This window comes from Phasianus colchicus, chromosome 5, assembly GCF_987193195.1.
Source record: "Phasianus colchicus chromosome 5, bPhaCol1.hap1.1, whole genome shotgun sequence".
NCBI lineage: Eukaryota > Metazoa > Chordata > Aves > Galliformes > Phasianidae > Phasianus > Phasianus colchicus.
Window position 1 is genome coordinate 7,835,621 of NC_143440.1, and position 14,507 is coordinate 7,850,127.

General features: G+C 51.4%; 1 protein-coding gene across 1 annotated transcript; it reads left to right on the forward strand.

The window, feature by feature from the left end:
* The first annotated feature begins 12 nt into the window (after nt 1-12).
* DDB1 (damage specific DNA binding protein 1) lies at nt 13-13,698 on the forward strand. Its single transcript, XM_031614122.2, has 27 exons — nt 13-145; nt 877-1,025; nt 1,109-1,225; nt 1,648-1,869; nt 3,756-3,870; nt 3,960-4,057; nt 5,068-5,226; nt 5,601-5,684; nt 6,038-6,154; nt 6,489-6,591; nt 6,724-6,799; nt 6,888-6,996; nt 7,168-7,346; nt 7,444-7,607; nt 7,693-7,800; nt 8,149-8,356; nt 8,778-8,873; nt 9,089-9,200; nt 9,392-9,515; nt 9,824-9,988; nt 10,318-10,412; nt 10,568-10,738; nt 11,705-11,814; nt 11,974-12,143; nt 12,334-12,436; nt 12,778-12,901; nt 13,026-13,698. Exons 1-27 carry the CDS (start codon nt 85-87, stop codon nt 13,107-13,109), a joined length of 3,423 nt encoding a protein of 1,140 aa, XP_031469982.1. The 5' UTR covers nt 13-84; the 3' UTR covers nt 13,110-13,698.
* Nucleotides 13,699-14,507: the final 809 nt, after the last annotated feature.

Consider the following 14,507-nt stretch of genomic DNA (forward strand, 5'->3'; position numbering starts at 1 on the left):
GGGCGGTGGAGTGGCCGCGCTAGGCCGCAGCTCCCGGTGCGTGCCGCGTTCTGGCCGGTTACGGGACTCGCTGCCGTCTCCGCCATGTCGTACAATTACGTTGTGACGGCGCAGAAGCCGACGGCCGTGAATGGCTGTGTCACCGGTACCGGCGGGACGGGGCGGGGTTCAACGTTCACGGCGGGATCTGCGCGGCCTTGCGTTTTGGGGGGGCACTGAAGGCCTCCTAAGGCACACGGGGGAGTTGCCGGGGGGGGGTTGTAGGGAGATCGGGTCAGTGAGTGATTGGGATATCGTGGGGAGGTGAGATCGGTGAGGAACTGGGGGTGTTGTGATAGATGGTTGCGCTGAGATGGGAGGGGCGTTATGGAGGTCTGGAGGTGAAATGAGGCTCCTGGGTGGTGTTTGTGGGGAGCCCAGGGGTGCTGGGGAACCTCGGGGTTTGTGGGTGCGAGGAGGGTTCTGGGAATGTCTCAGTTATCCAGTGGTGGGCATTGGGGTTGATGTGGAGTGAGGGGCACCGGGGTGTGTCGGGGGTTGCCTTGAGGTTCTAGGGGAGTGTGAAGGGCTAGAGAGGATATTGGGGTGTTTTTTTGAGGGGAGGGATAGTAGGGAGCTTGGAGAGGAGCAGGGTGTTTCCCTGGAAGCTGCTGGACTCCAAAGGTGGGGGATAGAGCTGAGCAGATCAGTGTGGTTTTGCTCTTCAAGGGCACAGTGGGAAGAGGTCTTCTCTTCTGTCCAGGTTTCTGGAGCTTGTGAAGCTGGTCACGCTGGGGCTGGTAGGACCTTGAGTGCTGGAAGCTGAATTTGGGCTAGTGGGGGCATCAACAGGGCCCCAAGGTTGGAAGCTGAGGACCCATCTCTTTCCTTCTCCAGGACACTTCACCTCCGCAGAGGACCTGAACCTGCTGATTGCCAAGAACACACGCCTGGAGATCTATGTGGTGACAGCTGAGGGGCTTCGGCCTGTCAAGGAAGTGGGCATGTATGGCAAGACTGCTGTCATGGAGCTCTTCCGCCCCAAAGTGAGTGCGTTGAGAGTGGGGGGTGGCTTCTTGCAACCCCTCAGAGCCCCTGTGACCCTTCCTCCTTCCCTCCCTTCCTGCAGGGGGAGAGCAAGGATCTGCTTTTCATCCTGACAGCCAAGTACAACGCCTGCATCCTGGAGTACAAGCAGAATGGTGACAATATTGACATTATCACCCGTGCCCATGGAAATGTGCAGGTGAGCCTTGCTACCACACTTAACTCAAGTTAAAATCTTTCTGAGAGATTTAGGGATCCATGTGTTACTTTGGTTTTTTGTTGCTCATTAGCCAAACGATTTAAATGATTTCCATCAGCTGTCAAACCAAGCTATTTTCTGTCTTTTTCCAGGCTTGCTGTTAGTGAAGCTGAGCAGGGGATTATGGTCAGGAGGTGTGAGTGGGCACATCCTGTCAGTGTGTTTGGAAACCAGCACTTAATCTTTGTGCTTTGTGATTCTGCCTCATGACATATAGAGGGGTTGATATCAGCTACTTCCAGCTGGGGCCGTGGATGATAACAGCACTGGATTTCCATTGGGTGGGCTCTGCTCAAGTGCATCAAAGCATTTCACAGCTCACTGCTTTTTCTCTTGCCCACCTCCATGGATCTCCCCTTCAGGATCGCATCGGTCGGCCCTCAGAGACTGGTATCATCGGCATCATTGACCCAGAGTGCCGGATGATTGGCCTGCGGCTCTATGATGGCCTCTTCAAGGTCATCCCCCTGGACCGTGAGAACAAGGAGCTGAAGGCTTTTAACATCCGCCTGGAGGAGCTCCAAGTCATCGACGTGAAGTTCCTCTATGGCTGTCAGGCCCCAACCATCTGCTTTGTCTATCAGGTACCTTGTTCTCGATCCTGAAATCAGTGTTTCCAAGGGTCTTCCAAAGGGGTTGAAGCATTGGCATTGTTAGAAGCAGTGCTGTAAGAATGGGTGGGCAGAGCTAGAGATGGTTCTGGCTCCTGCAGGCTTGTTTTGTAGCTGAAGAAAGTCTTTCTGGGCTAGCATAGGATGGTGGTGTGAATTCAGTTTGTCTTCACTGCAGTTCTTAGTTCTCACAGAATCAAAAAATGGCTTGGGTTGGAAGGAATCTCAAGGATCATCAATCTCCAACCCCCCTGCCACAGGCAGGGCCACCAACCTCCACGTATAATACTAGACCAGGCTGCCCAGGGCCCCATCCAGTCTGGCTTTGAACCCCTCCAGGGACAGGGCATCCACAGCTTTTCTGGGTAGCCTGTTCCAGCACCTCACCACTCTCATAGTAAAGAACTTCTCCCTGACATCCAACCTAAATCTTCCCTTCTTCAGTTTAAAACCATTTCCCCTTGTCGTGCTGTTATCTACCCTTTCAAAAAGTTGACTCCTCCTGTTTATAGGCTTCCTTTACCATGTGGCAGCAGCACTCTCCTTTCTCAGAATCATAGAATGCTTGGGTTGGAAGAGACTTACAAGCCCCTCTCAGCCCAACCACTACTCTGTCCCATCCAGCCTGGCCTTGAGCACCTCCATTGATGGGGCATCGGCACAAGCCGCAGTTCTCCCTTGTTATCTGAACCAGCTTTCAGAACACGTGGCAGTGCTGTTTCTGTCTGAATGAGGAATGTATGTGGAGTCTTTATCCCCCACACCCACATTGACTTTGAAGCCTGAGTTTGAAATAAAACTCTCAGCCCATCCTCGCTCCAGATCTATGCAGCGAGGGTGGCTGATGATGCTTTCTGGCTTTGAATTGCTTAATGGGTGAGTTCCTCAGAGCCAAGAAACCTGACAGTGGTGTGTAGCTCTGAGAAGATCTGCATATCTGCATGGATTTGATTGGTGCTGCTGCTGTCTGGGGAAACTGAGGCAGAGCACAACTGTGATTTGGCCAAAATCTTAAACTCAATTTTAGAGTTTAGGCAGAAGCACAAGTTTCCACTTAGTCCTCAGAGGTATCATAAAGGAAGAACTCGATCTCCACACGTAGTCAGCAAGTGAAAAAGGTCTTGTCTCACAGGATCTGGCATTTCCATGCTACAAGCTGATCTGGAAGGAAATATGTTAGTGATTTGTTCATTTTAAGCAGGTGTTGTACAAATAAAGAGTAAATGACTGCCTCTGTGTCTATCAACTGCATTTCATCCTTGCAGCAGGATGAGATGTGAGTTCTGTCTGACTCATGAGGCGTTACGTAAAGCTCTGGGGTTAGGCTGTCCCTGGGAGCCTGACTGTGTATGTGGAGGCGGAATGTATCCAAGCTGCTGCTTTGTCTAATTCCTTCTCAGTTTGTTAATCATTATCACGGGATTTGGATCAAGGAGAATAGCAGCGAGTGTCTGAGATAATCTTTGTGTAGGTTTGAAACCAGAGGAGGATACCACAGAGATGAGCAAGTTTATTAAAAAAAAAAAAACGCAACAGAAAAGGCTTGAGAACTGCTGTTGTAAGGAATAAAAAGGTCCAGAAATGCCGAAGTGGTTTTAACAATTCCTTTGCCATTTAATGGTCCCACTTCAGCTGTAAAATGGACAGGATATGCTCCAGCTGTGCTAGTTACTCCTCTCCTGCAGATCTGTTTCTCCTGCTGGCTTCCCCTTCTCAGTCAGCTGATGCTGCCCTTTACTTCTTGCAGCACTGGACCGAGGTGTTCTTTGTAGGTAGTTCTTCAGCTGTGCCTCAGGAGCCTCTGCTGCAGTGCACATGAGGTCGTTACCCGTTGATGTGATATTTGTGCCTCCTTTCAGGACCCTCAGGGTCGCCACGTCAAAACATACGAGGTGTCCCTGCGTGAGAAGGAGTTTAACAAAGGCCCTTGGAAGCAGGAGAACGTCGAGGCTGAAGCCTCCATGGTCATTGCAGGTTAGTCCTGCTGCATGTGGTGTCTTTCCTTCCTTTCCATGCTCAGTTATGCTGCACAGGTTCACTGATAAGACTTCTCCCCTACACAGTGCCAGAGCCTTTTGGAGGCGCAATCATCATTGGACAGGAGTCTATTACCTATCACAATGGAGATAAATACCTGGCTATAGCTCCACCCATCATCAAGGTAACACCTTAACTGTGCATTTCCTACCCTATTCCTGCTGTAGACACTACTGAAATGTCCTCTCTGAATGCAGCACATTTTCAGTTGCCTGCTGGTTGAATTACTATTGCTAAAAATCCTTGCTGTGTGTAATAAATGGTGCAAGTAAGAAAGCTTTCTCATTTGAAGGCTTTTGGTGACTTTGGACCTGATGATAGTAGGTACTTGTCAGTCTATCTCTCCAGAACAGCTTATGGCTTCCCAGGAATCTGTAAGCTGGAACCTTCTACTGTGTTTGTGATGCTCTGTGTTTGTGATGGTGGGTCTGTGTATGGCAGTAACCATTGTTGTGCTGTGCCCAGAAATCCTCCTAACCTGGGAGGGTGCTGAGCCGCTTAGATTCAGGAATTTCATCTGTTCTTAACTTTAGCTGTAGCCTAGTAGAGCCCCTTGCAGAGATTTGGTGAGTGTCAGTGTTCTTCTCCACGCCCAGTCTGCATTTTGGGGTCTGAGAGACATTTGTGATCCCTGTAGCGATGGCAGTGTGTGCTTGCACTGGAGTACGTGGCTTTGTGGAGCTTTTGGAAATGGTGCAAGAAAGCTGAAATCTTGTTAGGGCCCCAGAGAAAAAGATTAATTAGGAGGTAATGAGTAGTTCGGGCGTTGGTCCAGGCCAGAGCCTGGTTTCAGTTCAGGCAGTGAGAGATATGAACAAGCCCCTTGGAGACTCGAGTCCATGTGAGTATGGTTGGGGCACTTTTTCAGGGGGAAAAAGACTGATAGAGTTGGTGACAGTGCTTGAACTTGTGGTTTTGTCAGAGGGATGGGCCAGTTCCCATGTTCAAATGGTGCAGGAAGCACAAATGACACAGCTGAGGTACTGCTCAGGGCTGAAAGAGAGCCTTAGCTGTGACCAAAAGGTCCTTTCTGGGCAAATTCATGCAGAGGAGTGCCCTGTGTGGGATTTAGCTGTGGCTTCATGCCTCTCTGGAGTTGTTTCAGCAGCTTCCTAACAATTCTTTTGCATGCAGCAAAGCACAATTGTGTGCCACAACCGTGTGGATCCCAATGGGTCCCGTTACTTGCTGGGGGACATGGAAGGACGTCTCTTCATGCTGCTTCTGGAGAAGGAGGAGCAAATGGATGGCACAGTCACCCTGAAGGACTTGCGTGTGGAACTGCTTGGTGAGGTAGGACATTGCTGCACCACCTACAGTGTCCCTGCCACTTCTCACTGGAGGCCAGGGGGTTCTGCAGGATGCAGGTGCTCTGCAGATGCCAAGTAGTGAAAGTAGCTTCTCTGTGGAGCACAGACTGGGGTAATGTTTTTCTCTCCACAGATGTCAGTTGCCAGATGTGGGGAGTTCCCTGTCTGGCCACCTGATTTTTCATCTTACACACTGTCCCTCAGAGATGTTTGGATTCTCTGTGGGTTCTGTAAAGGGATCAAATTTCTCTCCCCATGCTTTTCTGTTGCACTGCGGTTCAGATGTGATCCTTGGGGAGCGTGGCAGGGCTCATTCATCTTCTCATGGTGGTTCATCTGCACCTTCTCTATTTCCAGACATCCATTGCAGAGTGCTTGACCTACCTGGACAATGGTGTGGTGTTTGTTGGCTCTCGGCTTGGGGATTCCCAGCTTGTGAAGGTGAGTAGTGGCATTCCCCTGGCTTAGTCCTGTGTTCAAACAGGATTTTATACATGCTTGCTTTCATCCTGACCTCACGAATGATCAAACATTGAAATGGACAGCCCAAGGATGTTGTGAATCACCCCACTGGAGCTGTTAAAGAAATGTGGAGATACGGCACTGTGGGATGTGATTCATGGGGACGGTGGGGATGGGTTGGAGTTGGACTTGATCACAGAGGTCTTTTCCAGCCCTTATGATTTTATGAGGGAGGCATATGCAAATATGTGGGGAGAAATTTTCTTTTCCCTACATTCTTTATGTTTACTGGGCTGTTCTTGTTGGAAACTGATGGTTGTGTTTGTTTGTAGCTCAACGTGGACAGCAATGAACAAGGCTCCTATGTAGTGGCTATGGAGACCTTCACCAACCTCGGTCCTATCGTTGATATGTGTGTGGTAGACCTGGAGAGACAAGGCCAAGGGCAGGTAATGTTGATTCTGCCTTGCCTTTTTCTGTGGTAAGGATGTCTGGTTCTGGCAGATGTGTGTGGTGTGTTCACTGAAAGAAAGAACTATGATTCATTTATCAGGGATTTAAGTCTTGTCCTGGTGCAGGGAAGGTTTTGAGGTCTTGCTCTGGGTGGGAAGGCTCCTGTTTTCACGAGGAAGGGTTTTCTTTCTTGCCCTGGGGAACAGTCAACAGCCAAAGAACTTCCTTTGAGAAGCATAGATGATAGGGATCCCAACTTCCCCTGAGCCCATCTCTGCAAGGAAGCATGGGAAGGCTTCCCCAGTTGGTGAACATCTGCTTTTCCTCCAGCTGGTCACGTGCTCAGGTGCCTTTAAAGAGGGTTCACTACGGATCATCCGGAACGGCATTGGGATTCATGAGCATGCCAGCATTGACCTGCCAGGAATCAAAGGTGTGTGAGTTGGTTCATTCTTTCATATACAGTCTACGAAGTGGGGACATATCTCATGGCTGGGCTGTGGGCAGGAGACTTGCCACCCCCTTTTGGGTTATTCACTGTGAGCATGTGGTCTTTCTGTTGCAGGCTTGTGGCCCCTGAGGTCAGATTCTCATCGTGAGATGGACAATATGCTGGTGCTGTCCTTTGTTGGCCAGACCAGGTGAGGTAGAGTTAAGGGCATGCCAGGCTCTCAGCCTGATAAAACAGGATTGGAACATGATACAACAGATTCTCTCTTTCCCTTCTAGGGTTCTTATGTTAAATGGAGAGGAGGTAGAAGAAACGGAGCTCACAGGGTTTGTGGATGATCAGCAGACCTTCTTCTGTGGCAACGTGGCACATCAGCAATTGATCCAGGTAATGGCCCGTCTGGAGATGCATTTCTCGTTGTGATTCCATAGCTCTTCTTGGCTGTGGGTTATGTAGATCTCTGCTGCTCATCGGGATAGGGTCTGCAGTGTTCCCCTGGGCTGATGTCAGACAGGAGGTGTTGTTCAGGCTCTGAGCAGAGGCATTTTCTCTTCTTAGATCACCTCTGCCTCTGTGAGACTGGTCAGTCAGGAACCCAAAGCCCTCGTGAGCGAGTGGAAAGAGCCCAACGGGAAGAACATTAGCGTGGCTTCCTGTAACAGCAACCAGGTGGTGGTGGCTGTGGGACGAGCTCTCTACTACCTGGAGATCCGACCCCAGGAGCTCAGGCAGATCAAGTAGGTGCCCATCTCTCTTCCTGGCCCAAGGGTTCACAGTATTGTTGTCTTCAGGCTTTCTGATTGACTCTTCTGTCTGATTTTTGCTTCCTGCCAGCTGCACCGAAATGGAGCATGAAGTTGCCTGCCTGGACATCACTCCTTTGGGAGACACTAATGGCATGTCCCCTCTGTGTGCGATTGGACTCTGGACTGATATCTCTGCCCGCATCCTAAAGCTTCCTTCCTTTGAACTGCTGCACAAAGAGATGCTAGGAGGAGGTAGGGCTCTCCTGGGACTGCTGGCAGCAGAGACTGACCTGGTGGAGTCACAAGTGACATCAGCCTTCTCTTCTGCTCCCTGCAGAAATTATCCCTCGCTCCATTCTGATGACAACCTTCGAGAGCAGCCATTACCTTCTGTGTGCACTGGGGGACGGTGCTCTCTTCTACTTTGGGCTCAGCCTTGAGACAGGTGACTACAGGGCCAGCACCTAGTGGGCTGCTTGGGAGGGTGTTTGGATTTGTGCTTGCTTGTGGTACCTTTTTTCTTTCTTTTTTTTTCCCCATCCTTCTGGTGGAGATCTATCTCTTTCCCAAGTTTTTTCGGTAGTTCCTTCTTCTTCACTATGACAGGGTGGGGATTGGCTGTGGGCACTGTAAGTGGATTTCTCCAGGGGACTGTGAAGAAAGAAACCTGATGCTTACATCCACTTCTTTGCTGACAGCAGGATGCATTCATTCACACTCATTTCCTGCCAGCATGTCACAGCCACGTAGCTCTGTGCTGCCCTGCTTCCAACCTGCTGCTCCTTTCCTGCAGGCTTGCTGAGTGACCGTAAGAAGGTGACCCTTGGCACTCAGCCCACAGTCCTGAGGACTTTCCGCTCCCTGTCCACCACCAATGTGTTCGCCTGCTCTGACCGCCCCACCGTCATCTACAGCAGCAACCACAAGCTGGTCTTCTCCAATGTCAACCTGAAGGAGGTGAACTACATGTGTCCCCTCAACTCAGATGGGTATCCTGACAGGTGAGCCCGCCCCACAGCACGGCTAGAGGGAACTTGGAGCTCTGTGTTGGCACAGACTGTATGGAGAACGTCCTGCTCAGGCCTGGTGGTGCATCCACCTTGTCCAGGGGATGTGCCTGCCTGGCACTGACTGATCATGGGAGAGCCTTCTTCACAGATATTCTTGCAGTGTACAACAGTCCTGGCCTGGGTTCTCTCAGGGCACTCATTAGTCCTTTGTACTGTTGGTGGCTCTCATGTGAGATGTTTGAGGTCTTAAGCATTTATCTCTCTCTGTGCATCAGTAGCTGTAGAAACTGACTGCTGTACAGTGTGGGAAGGGAATCTTGATCAGCAGTTTGGGGGTGAGGGGAAGAAGGAGATTCTTGGCTGCACCACTGGCCTTACAAGCCCTGTTGCTCACAGTTTTCCTCCTTTACAGCTTAGCATTGGCTAATAACAGCACGCTGACAATTGGCACCATTGATGAGATCCAGAAGCTGCATATCCGCACGGTTCCCCTCTATGAATCACCCAGGTGAGCTGAGAGTTTAGTTTCGGGGCCCGTGCTCTGCTGGGGGGAGACTTTGCCATGGGGAGAGCCTACTCTGTTGTGGGGTTGGTTAGCATGCAGGCCAAATCGATGGCTTCTTGCTGGGAGTGGTCAGTGCAAGAGAGCAGTTCTGTTCTTGTTGCCACACCATGGAGCAGCCCATCCTGGTATCTCTGCTCATTCAGCTCTTTGTCCTGCAGGAAGATCTGCTACCAAGAGGTATCACAGTGTTTTGGTGTGCTCTCAAGTCGTATTGAGGTGCAAGATGCCAGCGGGGGCACCACTGCACTCAGACCCAGTGCCAGCACCCAGGTGAGGGGGCAGCTGCCAACTGATGCCTGAGCTGTGTTTACAGTAGCTACTCAGCCAAACCACTGTGCAGGTTTTCCTGTTGCTCAGGCCTAGTGAGCTCCTCCCCCACTCATCCCCCTGGTCCCCAGTTTTCTCAGCCTGCATGTACATGCCAAGTAGCACGAGGATGTGACACATCTTTTATGTCCCAGGCCCTGTCTAGCAGCGTGAGTACCAGCAAGCTGTTCTCCAGCAGCACAGCACCACACGAGACGTCCTTTGGAGAGGAGGTGGAGGTGCACAACCTGCTCATCATCGATCAGCACACTTTTGAAGGTACCAGCCCCGTGTGCTTTCCAAATTCTGCTTGGATGTCCATCAGCACGTGTCTAAGAGCTCCACAGTCCTGTGATCTCACACGTTCCCTTAGTTCAAGTGTTTTTCCTCCATCATCAGCTATCCAGCATCAGCCAAAGGGTGTAGGTCTGAGGTGTAATGACTGGTGGCACAGGGTAGTGAGGGGATCACCAGATTCTACACCTTGTTCAGTTTTAGAGCTTTTAGCTGCTCTTCCCGTGCGTGGAGGTGCTGCCTGCTGGCCCCCAAAGGACCCAGCTGTTTCTGTCTTTCCCTCTTTGCAACAGTGCTTCATGCTCATCAGTTTCTACAAAACGAATACGCCCTTAGTCTGGTCTCCTGCAAGCTTGGCAAAGACCCAAACACTTACTTCATCGTGGGTACCGCCATGGTGTATCCTGAGGAGGCAGAGCCAAAGCAGGGCCGCATCGTTGTCTTCCACTACTCTGACGGTAAGAGCAAAGGCTTCTTGTCTGGCCAAGTCCAGCTGCTTGAGGGCAATCAGAGAGATCCAGGCAGGTTCTGCAGGGCTTTGTCACTCCGCTGTGGGCTGTCACAGCATGTCCTGTCCTCCCCAGCTGCCAGAGAAGCCCAGAACTCCCTCACCAGAACCACATCCTGGGATTTGCTTTCTGTTGTCCTCCCATTCCTGCATTGCTTGCCCACAGATCCTCTGAGGCAGTGAGCAGTGTTGCTTAGAGCAGCTTGTGCGAACCCTCCATGGTTTGTTGGCCCTGGGAACACAGTGCAAATAACTGGATGTTTTGTGGATTGATTGCAGGCAAGCTGCAGAGCCTGGCTGAGAAGGAGGTGAAGGGAGCTGTGTATTCCATGGTGGAGTTCAACGGGAAGCTGTTAGCCAGCATCAACAGCACGGTAGGGCCCTCGTGAGACTCCAGCTTCCTTCCCGAGCATATGTCAGAACTGGGAGCTGTTCCAGCTGTGTGGCTGTCAGCTGGGTCTGTTGGCGAGTGTATCTTGGATGGCATAGGTGTGAGTCCCAGCTCAGTCTCGTCCCTTCCTTCCTCCAGGTGCGCCTGTATGAGTGGACAGCTGAGAAGGAGCTGCGCACGGAGTGCAACCATTACAACAACATCATGGCTCTCTACCTGAAGACCAAAGGAGACTTCATCCTTGTGGGAGATCTGATGCGGTCTGTCCTGCTCCTTGCCTACAAGCCCATGGAAGGAAACTTTGAAGAGGTATCAGTGCTGTTGGGTATTAGATTCGCAGTTGTTTAGATCAGAGAAGACCTTCATATCAAGTCCAACTGTCAACTTGTCTGCGGAGTCCCATCGCTAAACCGTGTCCCTTAGTGTCATTTAGAATCATAGAGTCATTTAGGATGAAAAAGACTTTCAAGAAACAAAGGAAATCCACTTCTCCCTGCACTTCACATGCACAGAAAGATGCTGTCATTTATCAGACAGTTCCAGAGATGTGTGTTTTCTGACAGCCATCAACACAAGGGGTTTTGACTGAACTGCAGGTGTGTTAGTAATGGTGTCAAGCTGTTAAATGTTAGAATGAGACAACTTAGTGTTACAAATGTTGGGGCTTCAATAGTGGTATCCTTCAGGAAGTATGTTCACTTGGTCAGAGGTGCTGGGAGTCCATGCTACTTGTTCCAGTTGGCTTCAGGCAAGGGGAGCAGTGTTGAAGATGGAAAATGGAGGAACCTGGCTCAGCCCACCTCACCAGCCCTTTGAAGTCAAAGGCGTAGGGTTGTGCACAGAAAACAGGATTACCTGGTGACATTCTTCTAGACAGATCCCTGTCTTCTTGGAGGAACAGATCCCAGGCTTTTGGAAGGCTGGGCTGTGTGTCAGCTGCCTTGGGAAGTGCAGGCCTGCAGTGCGTGCCAGGAGAGGGGAGCTGCCCCACACTGTGCACTTGGGGGGGCTGCATCTGTCAGCAAGTGCAGCGTAGCTGGGGGTCGGACCAGGCACTGGGGCCATCTGTGCACCTGTGAGAATGGCTTTAGCATGGTCTGGCCTCATTTGCCCTGGCATCATCCAAGTGCAGCTTAGGCCAGCACCATCTTCACAGAGGCAGTTTGTGCTATTTGCTCAGTAGAGAGGTCAGACTGCATCATGCCTCGCTCACAAATGGGGCTGCTGAGTGGGATGAAGATGTGCTTCACTGCCCCTCCTCTTGTCCCTTTCCAGATTGCCCGGGACTTCAATCCAAACTGGATGAGTGCTGTAGAGATCCTGGACGATGACAACTTCTTGGGAGCAGAGAACGCTTTCAACCTGTTTGTGTGCCAGAAGGACAGGTGGGCTGGCAGGAAGGGAGTTGTAGCAGTACATAGCAGGAGTGATGGGGCGTGTGTTGGGCAGGAAAATGGACAGAAGCATGCCCAGCTCTGAGATGGGATTCAGGGGAGCTCTCCGGTGCCCCCAGCACAGACTGAGTGGAGTGCTTTGGCTTTCAGTGCTGCCACGACTGATGAGGAGCGCCAGCACTTGCAGGAGGTGGGGCTGTCCCACTTGGGAGAGTTTGTCAATGTCTTCTGTCACGGCTCCCTGGTCATGCAGAACCTGGGTGAGACGTCCACACCAACACAGGGCTCTGTTCTCTTTGGCACAGTCAACGGCATGATAGGTGAGGAGCAGGGAGCACCCTGGCCTGAGATTCCTTCTGTCTCTTCTTCTTCTCCCCATCCTTGTCCCAGCCCCGTCAGACAGCAGCCTCCAGCTGCAGTCCTGCCGTTCCCTGCCTGCTGGCAGCTGCAGCAGTGTGGTCTTAGGATCTGCAAGATGCTGAACTTGCATCACCATGTTTTCCTTTATAGGGCTGGTAACTTCTCTGTCAGAGAGCTGGTACAACCTCCTGCTGGACATGCAGAACAGGCTGAATAAAGTCATCAAGAGCGTGGGCAAGATCGAGCACTCCTTATATCCTTCTGTGGTTCAACTGGGAGCCCATGCCAGCGGGTGCTGGGGGCTGTCTTGTGAATTAAAGCACATCTTACAGGGCTTGAGGACAAACTGGGCTTTGCAGTAGTGCAAATGTTGGTTTCTCTTTGATCCCAGGAGATGGCAGTGCTTGAGGAACTGCATGCAATAATGTCAAGTTCCCAAGATCTTCCTTGCCACACTTTTAGGGCTATTTTCTAGACCAGTTCTGTGAGGCAGCATGGTCAGTCTGCCCCAGGCTACCCAGCAGAGAGGTTTTTTGTCTGGACAGGGTGGGATTGATATCACTCCATGTGGATTTGACTCCTTGACAGTGCCACCTGGAGATCGTTTCACACTGAGCGCAAGACAGAGCCAGCTACAGGCTTCATTGATGGTGACCTGATTGAAAGCTTCCTGGACATCAGCAGGCCCAAGATGCAGGAGGTGGTGGCAAACCTGCAGGTGAGAGGGGTGACCCCACAGGTGGGGACACTGCTCAGAAATGGAGGCTGTGCTAAATGCTAATCACACGTCTTGCTGTTTCTCCATCACCTGCAGGTGTTTTCATGCTTTTCTCTCTCTGCAGATTGATGATGGCAGTGGGATGAAGAGGGAGGCCACTGTGGACGACCTGATCAAGATCGTGGAGGAGCTGACCCGCATCCACTAGCAGGATTTGGAGCTTTTTCCTGACACCTTCCTCCATGTAGAGCAAGGGGCTTTCTTCCCCTGCCTGGCTGCACTCAGCGCCGGCAGTGGCCCTTGCCTGAGGGGAGGTGTCTGAAGGAGAGCTGTTTGTTAGGGATCTGGGGGGCACCATGCTGTTGTCAGCTTGGATTCACCAATCCTACGGACTCCTACCAGTGCTGGGCTTTGCTGGTTGCTCTCGCTGGGCGACGCACAGCACTGCCCTTACCTGGGTTCATGCTTTGCTATTGTTTTGTTTTGTTTTGTTTTGTTTTTCTGCTTTCGTTTTTGATTCTTTTCGATCCATGGTGGGTTTGGTTGGGGTTTTTTGTTTGTTTGTTTTTGGAAGAGGAAGCAAAGCTGCCTCAAGCGTGAGGGCTGGAGAAGGCATCTGGGGCAGGTGAGATCTGTGGGCCCAGAGCATTTCTCTGCACCTGGCGAAGGAAGCAGAGGGGGACAGCAGGACAGAATGCTTCTCTCCCTCCACAGCACCTCTGGCTCGCTCAGGGAGGGAATTTCTGGGAAGCTCAATCATTTGTGGAGTTTTACCAAATAAAGTAGTCCAAACGGAATGGTGTGTCTGCTGGCGCTGCCACGCTCCACTAAGCATCACAGTTGCATGGGATTCACAGAATCATACAGAATGGCTTGAGTTGGAAGGGACCTTAAGGATCATGAAGCTCCAACCCCTCTGCCACAGGCAGGGCCAAAAACTTCCCCATTTAATACTAGACCTGTCTGCCCAGGGCCCCATCCAACCTGGCCTTGAACATTTCCAGGGACAGGGAGGCATCTATAGTGTCTCTGGGCAGCCTGTTCCAGTACCTCAGCACTCTCATAGTAAAGAACTTAAGGATTCCTGCCTTCTCTGGTGCAGCAGGGGCAGGGAGTACAGAGCTAGGAGCTGGAAGGGCACAATCAAGTCAGGCTCCATCCAGGATGGGGTCCTGCCCCTCATTCTCTGCGTGTAAAATAGATTAATCATTACCCTCCTGGCCTCCATTTGGCTCTGAGCTGCCTGAGCCCTGGCTTGCTGCTGTCCTGATTGCTGAGCAGTTGCCAAAACGCACGTGAGGGGACTGAGGAGTCCCCAGCTGCCCTCTTCCCCATTGGAACCCATGGGGTTAACAGCCCCCACAGATCCTATCCCACACTTAGGAGGCTCTGGGCCACCAGAAGAGGGCACAGGACCCCAGATTGGATCCTTTCTCCTCGCTATGCAACTCAGGTTTTGCTCCAAAAGCTGCATGTGCGCACGAACTCCATGGCCCCATGCGAGCACAAGTTTTTTCCCTATATTCTTCCTTTCCTCAGTAGCAAAGAGGTGGGCAGCATCCTAAAGTCAAGTGTGTGTTTCCAGCAGCCCTGAGTTGCTGGGCAA